The 26,646-nt window shown below is 29.3% G+C and overlaps 3 protein-coding genes across 4 annotated transcripts; 2 read left to right on the top strand and 1 right to left on the bottom strand.

The window, feature by feature from the left end:
* Positions 1-1,279: 1,279 nt before the first annotated feature.
* LOC124945752 lies at positions 1,280-4,562 on the top strand. Of its 2 annotated transcripts, none has more exons than XM_047486241.1 (3): positions 1,280-1,475; positions 1,843-2,237; positions 3,759-4,562. In XM_047486241.1, exons 1-3 carry the CDS (start codon positions 1,376-1,378, stop codon positions 4,347-4,349), a joined length of 1,086 nt encoding a protein of 361 aa, XP_047342197.1. In that variant the 5' UTR covers positions 1,280-1,375; the 3' UTR covers positions 4,350-4,562. The 2 variants fall into 2 exon arrangements, with proteins under 2 accessions (XP_047342197.1, XP_047342196.1); XM_047486240.1 differs by having other exon boundaries at positions 3,756-4,562.
* A 292-nt stretch (positions 4,563-4,854) lies between these two features.
* LOC124945216 lies at positions 4,855-6,979 on the bottom strand. The gene is made up of 4 exons (XM_047485606.1): positions 6,242-6,979; positions 5,839-5,909; positions 5,394-5,763; positions 4,855-5,274 (listed from the first exon to the last, which is right to left on the bottom strand). The coding sequence occupies exons 1-4, from the start codon at positions 6,362-6,364 to the stop codon at positions 5,065-5,067; spliced, it is 774 nt and encodes a 257-aa protein (XP_047341562.1). The 5' UTR covers positions 6,365-6,979; the 3' UTR covers positions 4,855-5,064.
* A 4,314-nt stretch (positions 6,980-11,293) lies between these two features.
* Positions 11,294-15,489, top strand: LOC124944593 (probable cyclic nucleotide-gated ion channel 5). Its single transcript, XM_047484892.1, has 8 exons — positions 11,294-11,439; positions 11,746-11,823; positions 11,912-12,500; positions 12,601-12,813; positions 13,541-13,848; positions 13,925-14,036; positions 14,124-14,360; positions 14,444-15,489. Exons 2-8 carry the CDS (start codon positions 11,774-11,776, stop codon positions 15,128-15,130), a joined length of 2,196 nt encoding a protein of 731 aa, XP_047340848.1. The 5' UTR covers positions 11,294-11,439; positions 11,746-11,773; the 3' UTR covers positions 15,131-15,489.
* Positions 15,490-26,646: the final 11,157 nt, after the last annotated feature.

Below are 26,646 nucleotides of genomic sequence, written 5' to 3'. Positions count from 1 at the left end.
CCATCGCTTATCGAGCCTTCATTATCAAGACATACCAGATATAGATTCCTCAAAGTATCAGCGAGGCTTTTACCTAGCCCGGATTGAAAGGTAGCTATGTGTAATGAGATCAAGCTTTCGAGGAAAATGGAACATGAGATGGTGAAACTTCATTCGGGGAAGAAAACAGTGGAGGTGTAGATGGTTGTTTAGTGTTAAATACTAGGGATGTTCATCGGTTCGGTTTCGGGTTATTCGAGTTTCTCAATTCGGTTTCTTCGAATTTTTTATTTTTTTTCGTCAATTCGAAAACCGAACCGAATTCGAATAAATTCTAATTAAACCGAACCGAATTCGAATTTTATATTCGGTTCGAACTTCGAATAATTCGAATTCAAACCGAATTCAATTTTCTTTTATTTTAAACTCAAAATAAAATGTATTAACCAAGAATTGAACCGAAGTCTATATAATGGAAGGATACTATTCTACCACTAGACCACTAATAATTTTGTTTCTTTTTTTCTTTTATTATAAATCTTAATTCAAAATATTCTAGTTTGATTATTTTGAACTTATTCTTAAGCTTAGTTTGGAAGAATAAATAATAAAAAATGAATTCGGTTTTCGGTTTGGTTTTCGAGTTGAAACATAAACTCGAAAACCAATTCGAAAACCGTATTTGAATTCGAATTGGTTTGAAATTCGATTCGAAAACCGAAAATGAAATTCGAATTCGGTTTATTCGAATTCGGTGAATTCGAATTCGGTCGGATATTCGGTTCAGACCAAATATTGAATACCCCTATTAAATACAACCCAATGGATGAGTGGAAAGGTTCAAGACATGTTTAGTGGTTAAAAGATTTACGCTGTACCTATAAAATTATAAGCAAATCTTATATATAAAAATAAAAACTTTGAATTAATTTTATTAATTTATTATTATTTGTTATAAGTATATTTTATCATTATATAAATAAATCTTATACATAAAATATAAATGGGTAAATGATAATTATTTTTTAAAATTTTGTCATAATTATCATATTACTCCTTAAAACTATATATTTTTTACCCCATGATATTGTGTTATTTTGTTTGAAATTATTCACTAATTTTAAAATTAATATATTTAGTTAATTTATTTAATTTATTCAAAACATTTTTTAAAATATAAATATATTTGTAATATTTTATTTTTCAGTTTTTTAATTCTTTTAATTATTTTATTTTATACCCTTATCTCATATATAAATCAATCTACTTTTACTTGAGTTTCCAAAGTTAAAACAATTAACCAAAAACCCTAACATCCGAATTCTCTGGCATTCCTCTCCTTCTCCTGCTCAATCCTGACAGTGACTTTCCTCTGCCTGTAAATTCCGTTTTTGTCATGGCTTTCAATTTTCGACACTGGAACAATCACGCAGCGCTTTGGCATCAGCAGCCTCCTTCCGGCGAACTGATTTTCTTTGCCGGCCATGCACTTAGAGGTCAGTTTCCTCTGAAATTCTATTGGAAATATTACCTATTCTAGAAGTAAATTTTTCCTAATGAATCATTGATCGGGCATGACTTTAAGTGGCTTAAGCACAAACGTAATAGATGAATTGATTCTGTAGATAATATAACATGAAATAACTCTCCATAGACCTGGAATCACTCAATGTATATAGATCTTAGGTTGTTTTGGCTTGACACAATGATTTTAAATAAGGGTATATACCACTACACAATCATCTTAAGAAGTGAGCTCAACCCTCCAAACTGTCAATTGGTTTTGATTTATAAAGAGATATTAATGTGATTGTGTTTTGTTTTAATGAATGTGTTGTCTCATTTATGTTTTTCTTTGTTTAGAGGATTTTCATGGGTTGTCCAGTTTCAGACAGCACATCCAGTACTTTCCCCTCCACCCCATGGATCCTCACTTTGCTATTCAAAGAGAAATGGAGAAAAAGATAATCAGAGAGGAAATTATAGAGGCTGAAATATTAAGGAGACGTCTGTTGGAAGAGGAGGTGCGGAGAGAATTGATGCTTGAGAGACATATGGCATTGCACGGGGAGCTTGAGTCCATTCACCCATCTTCAATGTTGTCCGATCACAGAAGCTCAGATTTTCAATCTGAAACTACATCTATCGAGAAAAGACTTGAGGGCTCGGAGTCTAGGCCATTTCAGCGCAGCTCAAAGCCTATGATCTTAGAGGTCAAACCTCGTTCCTTAGTTAGTGAAGGGAACCCCATAACAATGGTCAGCATATCACATCTCCCTCTCTCTTTCCATCTCTCCCTCTATTCATGTGTGTATCATATTTATCATATACATTCTAATGACATGAACCATATTGAAAATTACTGAGAATTGGAAGGATTATTATTTTGATAGTGAGAATACTTCCACAAGAGTCCACTTCCTTTCTGATCAAATAGTTTTCCTGAGAAATTAGGATTGTTCACACTTAGGTTTTACAGAATTGTTCAACCATTTCATGTACTCCAGTTTTGTATACCTTGTGACAGCTATATGAAATTTATATGATTGCTTTTGTATCAAATGTCTTATTCGTTGAAGCTTTATTTGAGTGAAGGCTTGTTCCATAATAATCCCCCAATGTTAACTGCTGTTAGTAGGGATAAGATAAGGTAACATCTATTTTATGCATCTTCATGGAGATTAAGTTTGCCTTCTTCACATTTATTGTCGTAAGGTATGAGTTTGGAGAAACTTGAACTTCTTTTTTTATTGATTGATATATGGTTTACTTTGGTAGATGGTAATCCCAGTCCAAAACTAGGATCATTCCCTGTATTTTTGTTTGTACTTTTAGTATGTACTATGTATAGTATACAGAATATATACTATATTTTCTTCATTATAGATGTCTTCACTTTCAGGAGAGAGTGTTTAATCTCATTTCATGTAGACTGTATTTGATGGAACATCTTCTACTTATTATATTGATGTTATTTATTTGTTTCTCACATGTTGAAATCCAGTGCATATGCCGATGCCTTGATGAATAACAATGAATTCATGTCAAAATTGTTTTTGAGTCATAATAATTGAAGAATTTCTATTGATGTTTATTACAAGCTTCATTGGTGTGATGTTTTAAGTATTGCTGGTTATCTGTCCCTAATAGAGGTTTGCTTAATTCGGTGAATTCTTAACCTTAAGAAAGCAGTAATAAGACGTGTCAATGCTTCCAATTTACATCAAAAGCTTGTTTTTTAGGAATGGCTCAAAATACTTTGCATTGTTAGTTGTTGGTTAACTCTGTTAAGTTTATAAATCATCTCTACAATTTATGCAACTCCTATTCTCACTTGTCCATAATACATTAATGGAAAAAACAAAACAAAACAAAATTTGATTTAAGACATTTTTTAAGTTCAGGAAGTAAAACTAGACTGCTGCAAATTGTGGAAGCAAAAGGATTTTCTGATGCAAAATTCAGGAAGCATAATGAGCTTTCTTTCCTTCAACTTAAGTTTGATAGTAGCATTTTTTCCTATGTAAATATAAAATTAGTTGTAGAGGCTTTATTTTCTGAGCTTCTTGAGATGATATGCTACTTATCAACCTAGAGATATAGGATTTGTAGAAGGAATATAGGTGAGTCTAAGAAGGACCGTTAAGTCCAAGAGATAATCCAAATCCATTAACTATTATTACATACTCTACTAATTACCCCTATAGTATTACTAATATATGGTTACATCATTATGTTTTAATTCAGTTTTAATTATCCCCATGATGGATGTTTAGCAGGGTAAGCCTATAATGCACCTCTCTGGATTGAAGCGTAAAGCCGATACACCTCTGGAGGCAGTTAGCACTGATGGGCTGCCCATTTCAGCCAGCTCAAAGAAAACTATGTGGAGTTGTTCCCTTTGCCATGTTGATGCTACATGTGAGTCAGGTTTGAAGGCTCATCTAAATGGGAAGAAGCACAAATGCAAGGAGCTAAAATTAAGACGAAATAATAATAATAACAATAATATTGAGGAGAATAAACTGGAGCCTCTGGAGGAAGGAGAAATTGAAACATTGCTAGAAGCTAAGACAGATTCCCTGCCCAAGAAAGAAGAAGAAGAAGATTCTACTGTGAAGAAGAAGGTAGAAGAAAGTAATGAAGTTGGTGAAATGAAAGTAAAGACTGAGGAGGGAGAAATTGAAGATAAAATGAAAACCGACAACTCGAATAAGCTTAAGCTCCGGTGCGATATATGTAAGGTTGGACCCTTGGATCTTAAGCCGATGAGAGATCATAAGATGGGAAAGAAGCATTTGAGAAATGTTAAACTTTTTGGAGGAAGAGTCATTCCTACAGTTATCAAAAAAATTCTTCCAGACAACTGAAAGTGAGGATTTGGATCTGGAAGCTGAAACTGCAGATCTGGTTGCTACAGTATCTGTCTACACTGTTGGAAAGAACATGTAGGAGATTTTTTCTTATTTTTTGCTACAAAAACATTTAGAAGAACTAATTGAAGAGAACTAAATTTGTGAATTCCCATATATGGTCATCTTGTCCACATGTTTTTGCTTGTTTATTTGATATTTTTCAAACTGGTCACCATTTTGCCAAGTGTTAAAGCATTTAAGTTACTTTTTACAACCAATTTATATGTCAACTTCTCCAAAATGACAAATAGAAGAGTCTTGAATAAGATTATTTCGATTACAAGAGCAATTTGATTGAAAGTTGGGGTATCCTAGACTCAACAAAAAAAAAAATCTCTCTCAAATTGATTAAATTTATATATCTTTCTAAAATATTGTCCAAGCTTATTTACCCTTCATTTTTTACTTAAAAAAAACCCCATTGAATTTCTGAACATACTGATGAGAAGTTGGAGAGGGATTAACAGAAAACACTAAATAGCTATATTTGAAAAGATCAAATCATTACAGTAATAATAGCAATAGAATTGATATCAGTTCATCCTATATATATTTTAAAGCATATCAACTACCACCACTATTACTATTACTATTTCTGTGTATATATAATAATATTTTGAAATGTTTATGAGTTCAAACCATTGAACCAAAAGATAGTAAGTACTCCCTTTCAGACCTTCAAAGCAACTGGATCTTGCCATGAAATCTTCCTCTTCCCTCCTGTTGTTCGATGATTACCATTCCCCATATTCCTACACATCGCTAACTTCAATTCGCCAGCGTGTTCATCTGCTCCTTCCCTCGTCATCGCAACAGATCTCTTCATCTCTTCAATCCTCATTGGCTCTTCTTCTTCATCTTGAAACTCCAGCTCCTCTCTCTGTTTGTCATATCATCATTAAGTAAGATTGCATCTAAGAAAATATACAGTAACAATGGTGATATTACAGTTTATTTAGTTATCTTACTGTGATATTACAGTTTATTTAGTTATCTCACCGATATCTGATTCAGGTCAAAGAATGGAGCTTTGTCCTTTCCTCCTCCTCCTCCCAAGAAGACACTTCCGTTTTTAGAAATCAATCTTTCTTTACTAGAATCAAAACTCATGGCTGTTGGTTTATTCCCCTTCTCTTTCGGTTTTGCAAAATGAAATGGCTTTTGAGCTGCGGAGGAGGAAGCTTTATCGATCTTCTTATTTTTATTATTACTATTAGAGATTTTTACACCCTTGTCCTTGCGAATGGAAAGTTGTCGAGGATTACTCTTGCTGTTTGTCTTCTTTAGATTTTGTTGTTGTTGTTGTTGCTGTATTGTGGGTGCTTGATAGTTTGCTTCTATAAGATTCTTGTGTTTCAGTCTAAGGAACCTGTTCGTTAAATCAATATTATTATCAATAAATCAATCAAATGAAAAAAGAAATTCAGAATAAACTTGACTATACCTGACTTCAGCAAGCAGGATCAACTTTCTCTTCTTAATGGCATCCAAGTTGTCTCTAATAATATCAGTGTCCTGCATAAAGTACAAAAAAATCAAGAACAAAAACTTCACAAAACCAAGTGTTTGGTTCTTCCAATAAGAAAAATCCATCATAAGCATTCAATTCAAGACTAAAAACAAGATTTGTATGTTCATCCCAAGACGAACTCTAGACTATTAATCAAGACTTCCATGAGGGGATCATTAAATTATAGTTTAAAACAGAAATCATATTAAAAGCCATAAGCAATTAGAAGATGGTGAAAATATCAAATCTTGAAAAGAGATGATTAGGGTAATTCAGATCAAACCCAAATAGAAAATAAGAATAAACCCTGGATCTGAAAAGGAGATTAAGAACATACCATCTGCAGTTCTTGGTATTCCTGCAAAAGAGTCTGATGCTTTAGCCTGGTCTTTGCATCTTCATATGACCCAGAAGAAGATGGAGCTAAAGAAACCCCTAATTTCATCCTCTTAGACATCATCAGATCACAGGATCAGAAAAGAAAGGCCCAAGAGAAAAGAGAGAATAGAGAAAATGTAACAGATGAAGAAAGATGAATGGGAGATATATTGACCCAGAATGAGAGGTGGAAGAGAATAAGCAATAATAATAATAATAATAATAATGACAGAGGAGAAGGAAGAGGAAAAAGGGTGAGAAAGAAGAGGTGGGAAGGTTCTTGCTTTCCTGTTTTCTCTGTGAAAACTCTGACCCGGGCAAAGCCCAAAAAGCCCATGTAAATCGGGGAAGGGAAATGCATTGTATGTATGTCATCTATCTATCTATCCATCTGAACTTTGAAGGATTGAAATTGAATGAAGCTGCGGGAATTATTTGCAGAAGGGTATTTGTGACAACTGCATCTCTTTTTTTTATGGCTATGTTGTTGTGTGAGGTGGGTTTGGTTGGAGGAAGACATCTCTCAATTCCTCTCTCTTTCTCCCTCCCTCCCTCCCTCCCTCATCTTCCTATCTCTATCTTTCCATTATTATTTCCTTTCTTTTGGGACTTTCTTCTCTGGAAAAAATGGTTGCGTGTCTTCCCAATTCTCTCCATTGATTCTATCTACAGTGGGAAAGACAAAGAAGATAAAGAGCCGAGGCTGGTTTGAGAGAGAAAGAGACGGTTGGTTTTTTCTTTTGGGTGAGAAGATTATGATCAAAGAAAAAGAATTGATTTTTCTTATCTTTTCTTTCTTTTTTGGGATTTTGGGGGTCTGGGTAATAGCTGTTGTTTCTTAATAATAAAATTTGAAGCATCAAACCATTGGAGACAATCATCATCATTAGGAGACAAAAGACAACTCTTTGTCATATTTACCATCATGCCCTTCCTTGTTTCCTTCCTCATAATCCTCTTTAAAATACTCTACCAATATAGAGAGTTATTATTGGGGGCTGCTTTATTTTCTTTATTTATTTCAAATAAAAAGTTTAAATTTAGAAAATAATTTATAAATTAATTAAAATAAAATTTATAATATTTAAATAATTAAATCAAAATTCATCTATTAAATATGAATAAATCTACAAAGATTAAGAATCAAACAGATGGTTTAAAAAAAACTGAATTTGTCATTTTTATAGGGTTAATTAACTAGACTAAAAAAAATTGTGTTAGTCATTGACATTTATGTTAAGTGGGTATATCTAATTTTTATAAATATTTTTTTTTGGGAACAAATAAACTATGAAGGAATGAATGAGGATTGCTAATCTTAAAATAGTAGAAAAGATAATTATAGACTTTAAGGAGTTATTTCTTTTTTCACTTTTCATTAAAATTCAAGCTTATTTTTTTTTTGTAAGAATTTAATACTTTTTTTTTATTATTGAGAAATTAATTTTTAATGATTCTCTTTTTTTCGGCAACTAAATACATATAGAAAAAAATATATTATTACTTTAGTGCATAATGTGTTTGATCATATGGAATAATTTAAATGATTATTTATGTGTTAGGATTTTGCTATTATTTAGGTATACCTTTTATTAATTGGATGATTTGGACAGACTTTCTAATTATTTTAATCATCTACCAACTTATTAATTTACCCTTCTTGAGAGACCTAGTAATATAATTTGACCACACTTTGTGAAGATTTATCTTGATACGAAATTGACAATCAATCTATTGTGCCACAATATCATTCTCATTGGGGACAGCTTATATGGACTTGCAAGAATAAATGTTCCATTTGCTTAAAAGTCAATAGATGTCCCAAACTAAAGTTCTGTATGATGCAACATAATCAAGTATAAGATATGGATATCTCCGTTTTTTCGAAAGTTTTGAGTTCGAGCTCATCATGATTAATTTGTAAAGTATGTTTGCAAGATATATGTTTGACCCGTAATGATTAGTAAATATAATAAATAATTAAATATTTAAATAAAAAAATATATATTAATAATTTTGTATACATGATAATATGCAATTGATAATTAAATTATTGATTAGATATACTAAAATTTGTAAGTCATTATAAGAAAAAATTGATTCATTCATATAAATAAGCTTGTTGGTTAGAGTTATTTAAATAATTTTTTTTATTTATTTAAATAATATTGAATGGCAGTAATATTTACAAGATGATTTTTTATTGGTAATTTTTTTTAAAAATATTAATATATAATGATAAAAGATATTTTTAAATAAAAAATATTTTAATATTTAATATTTTTTTAAATAAATAATATTTTAATATTTAATTAATGAATTAAATAATGTAATGAATTAGAACAGATTGAAATGATATATGATTAATGTTAAGTTATAAAAAAAATTCAAACAACACAGTAAAATAATTCATAAAATCAAAATTCAAAATAAATAACTACTTAATTAGAATGTTTAATTACTATTCATCTATTTATTTTATATGGTTAACAAATAAAGATAAATAAGGTAAGATTTAAAAGTTAAACTTAAAGATCAAATCATAAATACAAAAAATTATATAATATGATTAATAATTTAAGGGAGCTGCTTTTCCCACCCCTCCCATATTCCCACCCCCTCTCTTACTCCTTAATCAACTCTAAAATGACTTATTTATCCTTGCCACCTTTATATATTTACATTTCTTATTTTATTTATTTTATTTATTTTATTTTATTTTATTATTAAGTTTTTTTTATTAAATATAATTAATTAATTAATTTTTAATATTTTTTAACTTTATTTATTTAATTAAAAATACAAAATATTATTATTTTTATATTATAATTATTTAAAATATATTAAATATTAAAATGTGTACAAATTTAATAAAATATAAATATTTAATATTTTATTATATTAATTATATATATATTTTTTAAATACTTATAAAAATCATTTTTTTTTTATAAATAAAATTATCTAACAAATAAATAAAAATAAATAAGATAAAGTCTTTAAATATATTATATAGTAATAATTAGTGAAGCAGCTGACTTATTATTAAAAATATTATGTTTGACTAATTATTAATATATATATTATTAAGACTTATTATTAAAAATATTATGTTTGAATAATTATTAATATATAATATTATTAAATAAAATATTATGATTATATTAATTATTAATTATTATTTAATAGATAATTTTAATTATAAAAATATTAATAATTATTAATATTATGTTTGACTAATTATTAATATAAAATATTATTAATTAAAATTAAAAATATTATGTTTGACTAATTATTAATATATAATATTATTAATGAAAATATTATGATTAGATTAATTATTAATTATTATTTGATAAATAATTTTTTGTAAGTATTTTAATATATATATATATAATTAATATAATAAAATATTAAATATTTGTATTTTATTAAATTATTATATATTTCAATATTTAATATATTTTAAATAATTATAATATAAAAATAATAATATTTTGTATTTTTAATTAAATAAATAAAGTTAAAAAATATTAAAAATTAATTAATTAATTATATTTAATAAAAATACTCAGTAATAACATAAAATAAAATAAATAAAATAAAAAATCTGTAAATATATAAAGGTGGTAGAATAATAACATAAAATAAAATAAATAAAATAAGAAATATGTAAATATATAAAGGTGGTAGGGATAAATAAGTCATTTTAAAATTAATTAAAGAGTTAGGCGGGGGTGGAAATATGGGAGGCGGTGGGAAAAACAATTTGCATAATTTAATATGCCCACAATACCCAAACAAGATAAATAGATAAGATTTAGTCTGTATAAGCCAAAATAAATTTAGAGAAATTTGTTTGCTTACCCTCACATGAAATGTATAAATCTCAGCCCTTAAAAAAATATCATGAAAAAGGCAAATTTAAAGAAGTATAATTTTTTTTAATTAAGTAAATCTTATCCTTATTAATTGATAAACTAATAAAATAAAGAAAAAAAACTTATTCTATTTTAATATAATTAGGTGATGTTTTTTCTGTGACAGATATTTATTATATATATATATAAAATGATTTGCCGAGTAGAGAGCTGTGGTTAATTTGGATCTTTATGTATATGTGAGAGTAAATGAATATTTATGTCAGATTGTGGGTTGACTCGCCCATAAACTTAAAACGGTTAAAATATATATATATATATATATATATATATATAATGATGCTTAATTTTCAAAGTGTCCGAATTACCGGGTCGAGAACTGTGGTTAATCTGGATATATATGTGAGAGTAAATAGATATTTGGGTCGGATTGTGAGTTTGACCCGCCCATAAACTTAAAACAGTTAAAATATATATATATAATGATGCTTAATTTTCAAAGTGTCCGGATTGTCGGGTCGAGAACGTAATTTGAATATATAAGTGAGAGTAAATATATATTCGGGTCGGATTGTGAGTTTGACCCGCCCATAAACTTAAAACGGTTAAAAATAAAATAAAAAATGTTATAAGTATGTTTCGAACTTGTAACTTAACAAAAACAAGTATAACTTTTTAACCAACTAGTCTAATAAGACTTTATATTTTAAATTCAACACCAAATTTGATAAACGCGGGACGTTTTAATAATATAAATTTAACTTTTTAACTAACCGAAAACTCGGTAAAGAAGAGATGTTTGACTAATAAAGAATATATTGCTTGATTAACGAAAATGAGTCGTTAAATAAATAAGAATAAAATTGTTATTTATTTTTAACCGTAAAGATGTACGAAAACCTCACTAGTATTCACTAATAAAACGAAATACTATTTAGCAATAAGAAAAAGAATAAGACTAATTTTTTATTTGAAAATTGTCATAAACCAAACATTTCTTTCTTTGAGGGTCCAAATTAGACTAAGCACTTGGTGGGGGTATTTCGGTCATTTTATTAACAGTTTATGACTTTTCAGCCAAGTGTCAGCAGCTGTTACTTGTTAGAAAGAACAGAAAAAAAACTCCAACATCAGCTGTTTTGATGAAAGATGCGTAACATTTGACTTTCTTCTTCCTCTTTCCTCTCCTCCCCTTCATCTATCTCTTTGTTCATTTGAGGAATTAATCGAAGGATCTTCTGTGACTAATCTCAACTTGCATCTGTGGTCTGAGCATGTAAGTCCCATCTTTAGATTTTATGTTTTTTAACGTTTGAAATATGAGTCCAAATTATGCTTCTGATTCTCCTATTTCTGCTGATATATCTCCCTAAAGTAGCGGACGATCTTCACATCATTTTCTTCTACTTCAATTGTGAGAGTTGGATTAACTTATTTGGTTCTATTTTGTTATTGAGGATTCTGTATTCATGATAGATCTATTTGGTTGCTTTCCTTATACACTCACGGTAGATTCAATAAAGATTAATTCTTTGTTTCTGCTTATGAATATGGGTTTGTATCCATTGTTTATCTACTGCAGATGGTATTTATGCATTTGACTTCTGCAAATGTTTGACAAGTCACAGTGCTTGGGTGGTCAAAGGGAGAAGTTTGTGAGGTTACCTTACTGGAGACATTGCTATTATCCCTTCATTTCATAGGGCTTTATTCATTTCGTGATTGGTTGCTTTTGTATGTGAGTTTAGGTTGGATGATCTGGATTCAAGATCATCTTCTCCATCTGCTGCTGCAATGAACAAATGTGCATTTGGTATTGATGGTTTAACTCGTGTTGCTCACGCTGCTAATATTCCATCAAAGTCTTCTAAGATAGACATGAAGAATAATGCTAAAGGACCGGAAGGAGTTAAGTCACTTGGTGGAAGGTCATTCAGATTTTATAGGGCAGTGTTTCCGGAAGACCTTAAGGTGTCAGAGAAGAAAATATTTGATCCTCAGGACAGATTCCTTCAGCTTTGGAATAGGTTCTTTGTTGTATCATGTATTTTGGCGGTTTTCGTGGATCCTTTTTTCTTTTATCTACCTGTGTTCAATTTATCATCAAATTGTTTGGGCATTGATAGAAAATTGGCTGTGATAGCTACAACTCTACGAACAATTGTAGATGCTTTCTACCTGATTCGTATGGCACTGCAATTTAGGACAGCTTATATTGCTCCATCATCTCGAGTGTTTGGAAGAGGCGAGCTTGTGATTGATTCAGCACAAATAGCTAAGCGGTATCTTAGGAGCTATTTTATTGTTGATTTTCTCGCTATTCTTCCTCTTCCACAGGTTAGCTCTTTCTTCTTTATTTCTTTCTTTAATTGCTTTCCAGTCCTGTTGGTAATAGATTGTTATACATTTTGACTTACGACTTTGTCCAAATGTGCAGATTGTAGTGTGGAACTTCCTCAAGGGTTCAAAAGGTTCTGATGTACTAGCTACAAAACAAGCTCTTCTTTTCATTGTGTTACTTCAATACATACCTCGATTTTTCCGGATCATACCTTTAACGACTGAAATGAAAAGAACTGCTGGTGTCTTTGCTGAAACTGCATGGGCTGGCGCAGTATCCTATTTGCTGTTGTACATGCTTGCCAGTCATGTAAGTTGCTCACAAGAACAAACATATTATCTTCATTTATAATGTCTTTGAATAGCTCCACAAAATTACATCCTTTCTGTAAGTGCTTTCGTCAAGATGGATTCATACTTGCTGCCTTAGTTACATGCGATTGTTGGCAATCAGTTGGTCCGTATGCTTCTTCTGGCTTCATTTGGAAACATTTTTATATTTGGATCTGGTTGTGAAACCGACATTGAATATCTAGACACAAATCATATACGTTTGGTATAGAGTGTGTGGTTGGCTGGTTACGATACACTGAAAATTGTGCATCTTATCCAAAATTTCGATTACCATGACATTTGTATGGTTTGTAGACCGCTTCACAATGAAATTTTGCAGACTTCACCGAGCCCAATCGGTCATAAGATCCATTCTATTGGAGCCTTTTTAAGCCGTGTCTTGATGGTCGGACTAAATTCAAATACTATCTATTTCCAAACGGAATCTCATCTGAATTCACACCCATATGAGAAAACATGATGAACCGATGTTTCCAATTGAATCCAGTATCATTATGTAACATGTCTATCCTCATGTCTGTTTTAGTATAGCCCGTATTAATCGCTGGTCAAATAGTAGAGTTATTGTCAAAAATACCTTTCACTATAAAAGAAAGAACCAAGTCTTGAAAGATGAGCCATTTTTTGCATTTTTTTGAAAATTGGTGTTTGAGTTTTTCAGTTTTCTTGTTTGAGATTTGCAGATTGTTGGAGCTTTCTGGTACTTATTCTCTGTGGAACGTAACGATACATGCTGGAATATGGCTTGCAATCAAAACAAGGGAGTGTGTAACACGCGTTACCTGTATTGCAGCAGCCAAGTCCTGTCTGGTTACGAAAGTTGGAAGAACGTCAGTGATTCAGTTCTTAATTCGACATGTTCTCCAGATAGTGACAAACCCCAATTTGATTTTGGGATCTTCAAACAGGCTTTGCAATCTGGCATTGTTGCAACCAATAATTTTACTTCTAAATACTGTTACTGTCTGTGGTGGGGACTTCAGAATCTAAGGTGAGTAGGTGTTTGTTTATTTTACTTGAGAAATTTGGTATTTATAATTGAATTTTTTTTCCTTTTCTTGGTTCAGTACTCTTGGCCAGGGACTTCAAACGAGCACTTATCCATGGGAGTCTCTATTCTCGATAGCATTAGCCATTTTAGGCCTGATCTTGTTTGCTCTTTTAATTGGAAATATGCAGGTACAAATTGTTCTTTTTAACTTTTCCTTCTAGTGATATTCATTAATTAATTGATTTGCATGCATGCATTTTTTCGTGGATCGGCAGACCTATCTTCAATCTCTCACGATCCGTCTGGAGGAAATGAGAGTGAAAAGACGAGATTCAGAGCAGTGGATGCATCATCGCATGCTTCCGCAAGATCTAAGAGAACGTGTAAGGCGATATGACCAGTACAAATGGTTGGAAACACGTGGAGTTGACGAGGAAAGTCTGGTTCAGACTTTACCCAAAGATCTTAGAAGGGACATTAAACGACATCTTTGTCTTGCTTTGGTCAAAAGGGTAACCACTAAACTCCACCTGATTTTTTAGAAGAAAAACAAGCTGATTATGATAATGCATGAATTGGGTTTTGCATGAAATAGGTTCCACTATTTGAGAATATGGACGAGAGGCTATTAGATGCAATATGCGAGCGGTTGAAGCCACGTTTATACACAGAGAACACCTACTTACTCCGTGAAGGAGACCCAGTCGACGAAATGCTCTTCATTATACGCGGGCGTCTGGAGAGCGTAACGACAGACGGAGGCCGGAGCGGTTTCTTCAACCGCAGTTTCTTAAAAGAAGGTGATTTCTGCGGAGATGAGCTTCTAACATGGGCACTTGATCCAAGATCAGGTTCAAACCTCCCATCTTCAACTCGAACAGTGAAAGCTTTAAAAGAGGTAGAAGCATTTGCGTTAGTAGCGGAGGAGCTTAAATTTGTTGCGGGTCAGTTCAGGCGTTTACATAGCCGACAGGTACAACACACTTTCCGGTTCTACTCGCAGCAATGGCGGACATGGGCTGCTTGCTTTATACAGGCTGCATGGCGAAGGTATGGAAAGAGGAAGGTGATGGAAATTCGTAGGAAAGAGGAGGAAGAAGCGGAGGCTTTGGCTGCTAGCCGTAGTTCTGGATCATATAGTCTGGGAGCCACTTTTCTTGCTTCTAGGTTTGCTGCGAATGCACTCCGTGGGGTTCATAGGAATAGGAATCTTAAGAGTGCCAGAACTCTTGTCAAATTTCAGAAGCCACCTGAGCCAGATTTTTCTGCTGATGCTGATTGATTGATTGATTCATTTTAGGACCCATATATATAAATTGTGTGATTTCTTGGGGTTTATGCTTTTTGTGTAAGGTAGAATCAAACAAGTCTTGGAGTTTGCTTTGCTTTTTCTGATCTTCACTTTTGTGTGAAATGTGTATATATATATACATATATATTTCTTGTAAGAAACTATATATACAAAAACTGGATCATCACTTAACCTGCTGCCCCTTTCAACTTCTTGTTGTTGAAATAGATTCGTTGTAACTCTTTCTAGTACATGTGTTTCAGATGTTGTTTTAGGAGGATGCAGGTAGTGTCAGTTTTTCAATTCCTTTTCAATCTGTATATGTTGTGCTAATGAAGGTGTAGTTAACAGGTGATGAGTGGTTGGTTTTGTTTTAAAAATTGGTGGGGAGGTTTATTTTAAAATGATGATCATAGATGCAATACACAAATCATTGGGGTAAGGATGAACACTCTTATAGGTAGGATATTATAGTTCCATCCTTCATTAAAATTTACTGGTCTATATACTTATCATATTCATTGGCAAATTCAACCTGTGATCAATTGCATGACTTTCAGTTTGAGATCTTAGGTATTATCTTTTATCATAAGAATGATGTTCATTAAGTATATAAAGTACAAGAGTGGTCGGTCAAGTATGCCCCATCATCTATCATCTAGTGGTTCAGCCATTCAGGACATCTCTCTCAAAGAGAGAGACAACAACTTGAACTGGTAGACATTTTCATCCATTAAATAATGTTTAAGTACTTCACAAGTCTATTTTAAATTGGAAAACTACTTGGTGTTGACCCACATCCACATTTTATGACTTATTTAAATAAAATAGAGATGATACAAATAAAATAAAATAAATAAATTAAATTATTAAAATTATACTAATATATTATTATTTTATTTTTTATTTTGTCTTTGTTGGCAGGTTTGAGAAAAAAAAAAGTGTAAACCATACGTCAAACAGAACATAGGCGCAACCAAGGCGGTCAAAATCTCGAGTTAATTCTTAAAATCTTACGATTTTACGATTTCATATAATGCTAACGAGTCTGATTTTAAGTAAACTCTTAAATATGTAAACTCTTACGATTTTAAATTTACGATAATAAGATTTTACGATTTTACGAGTTTATAAATAATTTCGATTATACGATTCTATACGATTTTACTTTAAAAAAATTATATTTAAAAATTAAAAAATAAAGTTATTATTTATTTAAATTAATTACTTAATATAATTAATTTTGTAAGTATAATTTTTTATAGTGTTATTTACTTATTATTATTTTTTAATTAATTTTATATTAAAATATATAATTTTTTAAAATTGGATAAGTATAAAATATTTAATTATATATATAAATAATAATAATAATATATAACTATTATTTTTTAAACTAAACTCTTACGATTTCATATAAACTCTAGATTTTACGAGTTTATAACTAGAAAACGATTCTATGTAAACTCTTGATTTTGACAGAGCCATGGGCGCAACAACACATTGCGAAATTAAACAATTCATACAAATATTATCAAAATTGAGACTTAACATAAAATCGTTTTTTATTTGTAACTCGTAAAATTTAGAGTTAATTAAAATAATAAAATTATAATTTTAAAAAAATTTAGTTAGATATTATTATTTTACATATATATATATATATAAATTAAGTATTTTATACCTGAATAATTTTAAAAATTTATAAATTTAAATATAAAATTAATAATAAGTAAATAACACTCAAAATATTATATTTATAAAAATAATTATACTTATTTATTTAAATAAATAATATCTTTTTTTAATTTATAAATATAAAATTATTATTTTTAATGTAAAATATTATAAAATCGTAAAATCAAAATTATTATAAACTCGTAAAATCGTAAAAACTTATTATCATAAATTTAAAATAGTAAGAGTTTATCTATTTAAAAGTTTACTTAAAATCAGACTCGTTAACCTTGTATGAAATAATAAAATCGTAAGATTTTAAGAGTCAACTCGAGATTTTAACCGCCTTGGTCCAGACTCCAGACTCTTCCCGAACGAAACTGAGCCTTCCAAAAAGGGATTGAGCCCATGATTTTCTTTTGTCGGGAGGCCCACTGAAGAAATAGAGAAAGATCATGGACGATTTCTTGGGCAGCTTGGGGGCGGAAGCGAGAGGCAAGAAAAGGAAGGTGTAGTGGCAATCGAGGAGACCAAGGCAAGGATCAATAGAAAATCGAACGACTACTCTTGCAACTTCAAGTATGGAAAATGACAACACGCGAAAGACACTCCCTTTCCCTTTTTAGCTTCGACTACTCATTTCTCTCGCTAAGATATCACAAATCATCGCCCACATAACCTCCTCGAGGGGATTCAAACAGAGAGAAGAGAGAAGAGAGAAGAGAGAAGAGAGAAGAGAGAAGAGAGAAGAGAGAAGAGAGAAGAGAGAAGAGAAGAAAGAGATGACTTGTTTTTTCAAATATCGAACTAGGTGGAGATTTTGGAGGACAACTCTACACGGGTGAAGGAAAGACGATTCCTATTCGAAGACTCTTAGAAGGAAAACTCGTAAGATCTTAAACAATCCCTTTGTTCGGTATAAATGTAACTATCTTTCTACTGAAATCAACGGTGAATGAACATAGCTTGTTGTTAACCTAAATGTCTGTTGAGATGTTTATGTAATACAATGTGTATCATGTATTGATTGTTGAGAAAATATATAATCTAAACACACGACAAAAAATTATATATAGAGAGATAAAGGGGTAAAAAATAATAAACACAAGATATAACAAGGTTCGACCAACAAATATTTATATTTTTGAGGAGTCGTCCAATCGATAGATTTCTAATGGAATAATGGTCCAAGTAACCCTAGGTTACAATGTCTCTATTTATAGGAATACATCAAAGCCATAAAGACTAAACTACTACTCCTAAGCTCATTAAAGTTTACCCATTACAATATATAAAGTCCAATAAAACACGAGCTCAAAACCCAACAATCTCTACCTTAGGTGAATAACGTGCTTATTGAGATTTGATTGATAAGTTGCAAATTCAATAATCTCCACCTTGACGAAATACACGTCCCTTAGAAAATACACAAGTCATATCCATTAATCTCCACCTTGATAAAAGTCAAGCCATCAAGAAATAAGTGGGTTCAACACTTCAATCTTCACCTTTGCTCGAGCCATTCATGAGATAATTTTTCATACCTCCACTTCCACTCAAGAGCCCTTAGAAGAAGAATAATCTTCACCATCACGTATATCGCACCATCAAAAGTTTATGAGTCACACATCAATCTTCATATTTTCTCGAGCCATTCACAAGATAAATCGTTGTACTTCACTTCTGCTAAAAAAACCTTTAGACGATAAAATCATAGAATTTATAACACCATGTGATTTGGGCAACCACACTACTTCAGCGATTAGAGACATTCAATAACTCTTCACAATCTTTGTTTATACCCATTGACATATGCGGAAACTAAAATTAACAATTCTTTATTATGTTAAAATAATATTTACTCTTATTTGCCACAAACAAAGTGTCTTATTCTTCAAGTCCAACAATCGATTGAAACCAAAACACTGATTAAATTCAAGACGAACTTTCATCGTCTGCTTTTTCAAAATCAGAAATCTATCGAAAATGAGGACACCCAAGACGAACTTCCATCGTCTACATCCTTAAAATAAGTTACCAAATGAAAGCGCTAAGACCTAAGATGAGCTTTTATCGCCTACTTCATAACAAATAATTAGGTATATATCGACATCTCTTTTCTCAAGCTCAAGATCTAACAAAGAATTTATCATCCATCTTGCCTTGAACCTTTCTATAGATATCCCATTTTTACCCCAAAATTAAAATAAATCTGCCCGATCTAGTATCATACTAGATTATCGAACCGGGAGAACAAAAATCAAAAAACACTTTATAGAAATGACTTAAATTGACCATTGAAGAGCAATCAAAACCCTAATTGTCAAAAATACTCAGACTTCGAATGACCTAATACCTTTAGATTGATCGGTTTGGAAAATCTGAACTTTGAATATAATATTGCTATTGGCCAAAACTTTTCATAGAAAGTCAGAATTCAAGAGACCTGATACGTTCAGATTAACCGGTTCCAAAAAATATGAATTTTGAGTATAATATTGTTATTGCACTTTTGTGTAGAAAGCTTTCAAATGGCAAAAGAGGTAAAACGAGTCAAATTGGACGATTCAAGGATGGGTCAACGGAAGTCAACATAGGAGCTCCTATGCGTCCAAGGCTTTTCAAATGAACGAATGACGTCACCTTGATGTCAAGCGTGCACAACTCCCAAATGTCTCTTATCTGACATTGTTTTGTTGAAGAAAGATCAGCAAGAACCTTAAACTTAAAAAATTCACCTAGATCTCTACACTCAATAGTTTATGATGATCTTGGATGCTATACGATATGGACAAGGTTTTCATCGATAAAGATCTTATCACCGTTGACTAATACTAGAGAACTATTCTCGGGGTAAAAAATGGTCACTATGTGTTTGAAAAAATGAACAGGGCACTTGGAGATGCCCAATGTAAGAAGAGAACCAACCCCGATTTCCTTTACAACTTCCTTCTATTCTTCAATAAGTTTTTGGATCATGTTGAAAAGGTCATTCGGGGATGTTCTGGTTTTAAATACTACTTTCCTTTTTTAGGTTTTGGAGGGATTTGGTATTTCTTATCGAGAGGTGTAACTGTAGCTGTAGAAACGAGAATAGACAATGATTCAATAGTTTTCGATGACTTCGTCTTAGACTTCCTCTTACTTTCATATTGCTTCTCTATAACCCTACAAAACAAAATTTTCAGTAAAAGAAGATAAATCAGTAATTTAAAAATGAAATAAAATAAAATAAACTCGTGTAATACTAATGAAAATACTAGAAACACAATATTAATCAAAATACACTACCTCTCCGATTTATCGCCGGCGTTGTTATTGGATATAAGGACAATTTCGTTGATGCTAATACATACTGTCAAGACGATTTCTTGGTTGTTGGATACTTCCACGAGCATGTTGTTGTTGTCGTCGTTTTGTGCCATTTTCGCAAGAAATCTTCGTAGAGGAGAAGAATAGTACTAGGGTTTGAAAGTTGAAAGATGATCGCTGAGAGAGAAAGTGAATAGTGGGAGTGTATTGAGAAAATTTTGTATTTATTCTTTCAGTGAGTGAAGTTAGCTTCAAATTTATTTACTCCTATTAGCGCGCGCTGTAAATAGACATGAAGTAAGAATCACCATGTAGCGCTTGTTTCACTCATATTAACGTTGTAAATAGAAATGAAGCAAGCACCACTAGGTAGCACTTGTTTCACTCATATTAGCGTTATAAATAGAAATGAAGCAAGCATCACTAGGCAGTTCTTGTTTCACTCCTCCTATTAGCGCTGTAAATAGAAATGAAACAAACATTACTAGGCAGCGATTGTTTCACTTATATGAGCGATGTAAAAACGTAGTGAAGAAAGCTTCACTATGTAGCACTTGTGACACTCGTATAAGCGCTGAAAATACCTAATGAAGCAATGTTCACCGGTTAGCGCTTGTTACACTCATATAAGCGCTAAAAATACCTAGTAAAACAATATTCATTGGTTAGCGCTTGTTTAAGCCTTTTTAATTCTCTAGTAGGATTTACATGAAGGCATAAATGTTTTTACCTGAACGCTTAAAGTTTTTTAAATTAATGTATTAGTAATCTATATACATCTAATGACGCTTAATTTGAAATATTGAAGGTGTACATCACGCTCTCTCTAAAATGATCCTCATCATCATAAGATATTTTCTCATATTTCTCTCTTCATTTATCTTTATTAATTAATTTTTTTTTATTTCCCTCACTATATATATATATTTTCATGAATTCTATTATTAATATTTCATCATTAATTATTCTATGTCGGTTACTCCTTTATATATATACTTTTATAGATGTATATATATTAATATTTTTTTATTAATTATTTTTAAAGTAAACCAAATAATTCTCCTATAAAATATTATATATATTAATTGAATTTAATATTAAATATTAATTATAAAAAACTGAAAGAATAATAAGAGTTTCAGTTATCATATTATATTAATTATAAAAAAAAAATATTTATATTAATTCAGTTTATAATTATCTATTAATTTAATTTAACATTAAATAATGATTATATGAACGTATATAACTACAATTAAACTAATATATTAAATTAACCCGACTTTTCATCTTCTTCTCCACCCAAATATTTTCTTCTATAAATAATCTTAGATCAACAAAATTCAATTGAAGAGAGAATAGTGATATCTCCATATCGACTCATAATATTCTCAATTTCTCTATCAATATCATTTTTTTAATAATTGAATTTGCATTATGTTATGTTTCAACAATTCGTTATCAATGTTTTGCAATTTTTCCGGGAATTTTATCGTTTCAGGCAGCTACAATAACATCCTCGGTCTCCAAGCGTGTTATCTCTGTATCGACTCGTAATCTTCTCAATTTCTCTATCAATACAATGTTTTCAACAATTGAATTTGTATTATGTTATGTTTCAACAATTTGTTGTTCACTGTTTTGCAATTTTTCTCAAGAATTTGATCGTTTCAGGCAGCTGCAACAACGTCATACGCATTTTCCGATCGTTTCAGACAGTTGCAGTAACATCCTACGCATTTCATCGATCTTCTTTTGAATCCGATATGGTCAAAGTATGAGTAATGATTAAATTTTATGAGTAATTAATAAAATAAAATAAAAAATTAAATGCATATGATCTCTATATTCTTAGCCTAATATTTTTTTACTATTTTCCAATTTTTTTGAAATATTATTATTATTTATTATAACGTTTAATTAATTAATTTATTATTCACATTATTTTATAATAGTTGTCTAGATTATCCTATTTAATATATTCATATTATATTAATAATAATGTGATTTAATATGAATTTAATCATTGTCGATTGTTAATTCTATCATCATTTATTATTTGGTCATGCAGTGTTATCTTGTTTGTTCTTCTTGTTGGATACCTACCGTTTCAAGATGATAACGTGATGGCTATGTATAGGAAAATCTATAAAAAGAATTTCAAATGTCCGCAAGAAAAATGGGAAGCAAAAGAAGACAAAGATTTGAAATCAAGAGAAAGTCGAAAATTTTTGTATACATCACGTTCTCTTCAAAATGATCGTGATCATCATAGGTATTTTCTCTTTCTTATATATATATATATATATATATATATATATATGTATTTTTTTTCTCTTCATTTATCTTTATTAATTCATGTTTTTATTTCCCTCATCAAGTATATATATTTTCATCAATTCTTAACGAAGTTTCATCATTAATTATTCTATGTCTGTTACTCTTTTACATATATACTTTTATAAAAAGATAATTTTTTTTATTTTTCTATTGCATTAATTGCTAATTTTGTTTGGTTTATTTCAGATACTTTAAGCCATTGTAGGCTATTATACTTTTGGATGCAAGCTATTGTACTTCTGAATGTTTGTTCACTTAAAATACTTTAACTTTGAGATGATTGTGTTTAGCTCTAGATTTGTATATTAATATGTATACACTAAATTGGAATAATTGAAGATCAAGTATTTTGTTTAATACTCCTATTTTTATTGAAATAATAATGTGTTTTATGAATTTAATTTTATTGTGCAACTTCTATTTTTATGGTAATACTTTTGTTTTTTATACTCCTATATTGAAAGAAAAAATGTTAAGTAAAAATAAACTCAATAAATATAACCTACCATCCATATATATTAATATTTTTTATTAAATATTTCATTTAAATAATTTGATTATTTATAAATAAATTCAACCAAAATAAACACTTCTCATCTAAAAATTCATATATAATTAAAATTTATATATAATTATTGAGATTTGTATTAAATATTAATATTAATTATGAAAACTATTTAATAAATTTATATTATAAAAAATATAAAATGTTCACTAATAATAAATATTATTATAACCTCTCATCCATAAAATAAATCATTAAATTTCATTCTAATTTATAACTAATTAATGGAAATAAATTTAACAGATAATAAATATTATTATAACTTTCAATTCATATATATTAATAATTTATCCACATAATTAACATCAAACAAAACAAACCCCTTTAGTTTATTTAAGCCATAATTCATAACTAATTAATATAAATATTGTGGAAATTTAATTATAAGAATTTCAACACCAAAAAAAAAAATGAGTTTCATTTTACAAAATTTTAGACAAATTATTTAGGTGGTACAAATAAATTCATAAACAATTGATACTTTATTTTTATTATTATTATTATTAACTTTATTATTATTATTTGTTGTCATATTTTAACTTTAATGTTATATTGCTGGTTGTTCAATATCTACTTTATTTTGGTATTTATATATATTTGTCTTTCTATTTGGTAATAAACTTATTTATTTTTCTTGTCACTATTCTATATTTTGATGATTTGAAATTGAAATAATAAGATGTTTATTGAGAAGGTTACCAAACTCTTAGCCTTTTGATATTATACTTTTCATTCTCTACTACTCTTTCATCTATTTCATTTAAAATGAATTATCTACAAGAACATAAAAAGAGAAATTTCGAACATCAATTTTATTGTTTGAATGTGTAAAATCACTAAATCATTTTGATGATTTCAGTCATATTTATTGATCTATGTAATTTAATTGGATAAGTTTTGATTGAATCGACACTATGAATAAAAATTTTGTTTGATATTTATAGTCTCAAATTGGTAAGACTTTTAAATGATATTTATAGTCATAAATTTTGAGAAATTAGAACTTCTTATTTCTCGTGTTGTGTCCAATTACGATCCTTACAACCTTAAAAAATGTAGTAATAATTGTCCAATTATCGATATTCGTTCCACTTATTATTTCATCTTATATTTTTTTATGTTTACAACTTAGACTAACTATTATAATATCTATTGATATTAGAATCTCAAAAAATAACACAAAGGAATCAATTTGAATGGTAGATTTAATTAGCGTGGACAACTAAAAGCATTTAGTGGTTGTTCGACGAACACGATGATATAATAAGACGAAAAAAACAGAAAATTTATTTATTTTTTTTAATTTTCATTTTTTACATATTTTTTTAATTAATATAAGGGTTAACTTACCTCCGTGCAAATGCATGGACTTTTTTTTTTGGGCTAGTTTTACATAAAATTTCTTAAAAACATATAAATGTATAAAACTGAGTGAAAGTGAAGAAAGTTTCACTGAATAACACCTCGTTTCATTCGGTTTTACATTGCGATTCTCATGAACTCGGAAACAAATTCGAGTTCCAAATATCTCTCTTCATTCCAACCCGCGACTTAATTTAATAACAAAATAAGAACGCCGAATTATGATTGGTCCAAAACATGAGAACAACTTATTTGGTAGGAGAAGAACTAGACCATTGTAACCTCATTATTTATCTTTAATAAATTGTACCTTTTTATAATTAATTATTATATTGTTTTTTAATAACCCACAAACATGCCCTCTTTAATAAAATAAAATAAAATATTATTAAATTTTTTAAGCATAAAAAAATTTAATTTAATGGTTCAAAATAAAAATTTAAAATTATTATTTAATAGTATATTTTAATCTTACCCAAATTTATATTTTTATAACAATTTTGTAGTTGTCAAGATTTATGTTGTTCTAGGCTGGGTTAGCCTAAAAGTTATTTGTGTTGTTTTATTTGATATATAAATTATTTTTATCATTATTTAATTTGTATTTTAACTTTATAATTTAGTTGTTGAAGAGAATATTTTTTTTTTATAGATGTGAACAATATTTTTTAAGATTATTGAAATTTTAAAATACATTTAAATTTTCTTGAAAATGTTTAGTATAAAAAGATTGATAAAAAAATAATTTGACACCCACTATCTTCACTTAAAATAATAAGTGTTTTTGCAATTTATTTTTGGATGTTAAAGACACTACACTTGATGACGTTTATATTTGCATAATAGTCAACAAAATAAAATGAATGACCCGTCTCATTTGGAATGACTTAATTTATCATCAATTTAATTAAATATATTTTAATTTATAAATTTTGTTACTTTGTTTTTAATATACTGAGTTATCAAAAATATAATATCAAATTTGTTAATATAATCATATATATATTAAATACAATTGCGGATTTGACACGGTTACTCATCAATAATACAGATAGTTAGAGGGTATGTCAGCCAGCAAGCATATCACGTATGAAATTTTGACCTTAAGAAATTAAATCCTATATATTTTGCAAGCATATCAAGCAGAAATTTTATTTTTTATCTTTTTACTTAAATTTATCTATTTGTTTATTTAAATAAAAAGTTAACTAACATTAACCCAAAAAAAATAGATATAATTTTTTTTTATAAATAATATAAAATAATATTTACAAAATAAACTATACAAGAATTTTAATATTAAATTTATAAAAATGAAAACTTAATAGAAAAAGTCTAATATTATTGCAATTTATTTGAGATTGAATTACAACAACACTCACTAATTAAATAGAGTAAGTCAAACAAATTAATCAAATGTGCAACTTTTTCTACAAAATATTTAGATTGAAAATAAAAATTTGTATTGATAAAAATTTGTTAACTAATGCCAATGGAAAAAAAAGTTGTAATTTTAATTAATAATTGAATGCACATATAGTTAAAATGATGAGAAACATGTCCAACTCATGGAAGTCTTATTAGTATAAGAGTGACAAGATGAAATATTAATTGCAACAACTCTTTATTAAAATAAATAAAAATTAATGATAACATTTCATTTGCGACTAAAATTGAGACGATCACCTAGTACATAAAATATTACCAACACAATTGAATTGTCAATTGTATGGGTAGTAATCCGTGCAGAAATAGACTATAAATAACTTCGAACAAACTACTATGCCAACACAGTCCAATCTCAAAAGTTATAAAGGAAGGTATTTATATTCTATTTGCCTCACTTTTATAAAAAGATTATATTTAATGTGATTTTTTAATGTGGAATATCACAATCTCTTCAACTTAGTCACACAATGTCCTCGTCGTGATTACATTCGTAGTCTCTCATTGTTAGGACTCTAGAAGTTAATAATGTGATACGTTGTTCTTACGAAATTCAAGAGGTGCTCCCCCATGACACTTTGTTCCTACCATTGGTTTGGCTCTAATATTATTAAAGTTGACACAACCCAAACTCAATTTATAATGAGACGTGACAACCGTCGCACGTAATAACTAAATAATTAAGAACGTGTTTTTGTTTGAATAACCATTATTCTCAAATCTATTTATATATAATAATGCTTAATTTTTAAAGTATTCGGATTGCGGGTCGAAGGTTGTGGTTAATTTGGATATGTATGTGAGA

The sequence above is a fragment of the Impatiens glandulifera genome, chromosome 7, assembly GCF_907164915.1.
Source record: "Impatiens glandulifera chromosome 7, dImpGla2.1, whole genome shotgun sequence".
Lineage (NCBI taxonomy): Eukaryota > Viridiplantae > Streptophyta > Magnoliopsida > Ericales > Balsaminaceae > Impatiens > Impatiens glandulifera.
The sequence above is the reverse complement of the archived record's forward strand: the minus strand, read 5'-3'. Positions and strand labels throughout refer to the sequence as shown.

Bases quoted from the DNA above. Each gene is read 5' to 3' on its own strand.
- LOC124945216 (XM_047485606.1), bottom strand. From the start codon at position 6,364: ATGATGTCTAAGAGGATGAAATTAGGGGTTTCTTTAGCTCCATCTTCT. The intron at 5,910-6,241 runs GTATGTTCTTAA...TACTTTATGCAG, and splicing joins AATACCAAGAACTGCAGATG to GACACTGATATTATTAGAGA. The intron at 5,275-5,393 runs GTGAGATAACTA...TATGACAAACAG, and splicing joins TTGACCTGAATCAGATATCG to AGAGAGGAGCTGGAGTTTCA.
- LOC124944593 (XM_047484892.1), top strand. From the start codon at position 11,774: ATGTTTGACAAGTCACAGTGCTTGGGTGGTCAAAGGGAGAAGTTTGTG. The intron at 12,814-13,540 runs GTAAGTTGCTCA...TGAGATTTGCAG, and splicing joins TGTACATGCTTGCCAGTCAT to ATTGTTGGAGCTTTCTGGTA. The intron at 13,849-13,924 runs GTGAGTAGGTGT...TTCTTGGTTCAG, and splicing joins TGGGGACTTCAGAATCTAAG to TACTCTTGGCCAGGGACTTC.
- LOC124945752 (XM_047486240.1), top strand. From the start codon at position 1,376: ATGGCTTTCAATTTTCGACACTGGAACAATCACGCAGCGCTTTGGCAT. The intron at 1,476-1,842 runs GTCAGTTTCCTC...TTCTTTGTTTAG, and splicing joins TGCCGGCCATGCACTTAGAG to AGGATTTTCATGGGTTGTCC. The intron at 2,238-3,755 runs GTCAGCATATCA...ATGGATGTTTAG, and splicing joins AAGGGAACCCCATAACAATG to CAGGGTAAGCCTATAATGCA.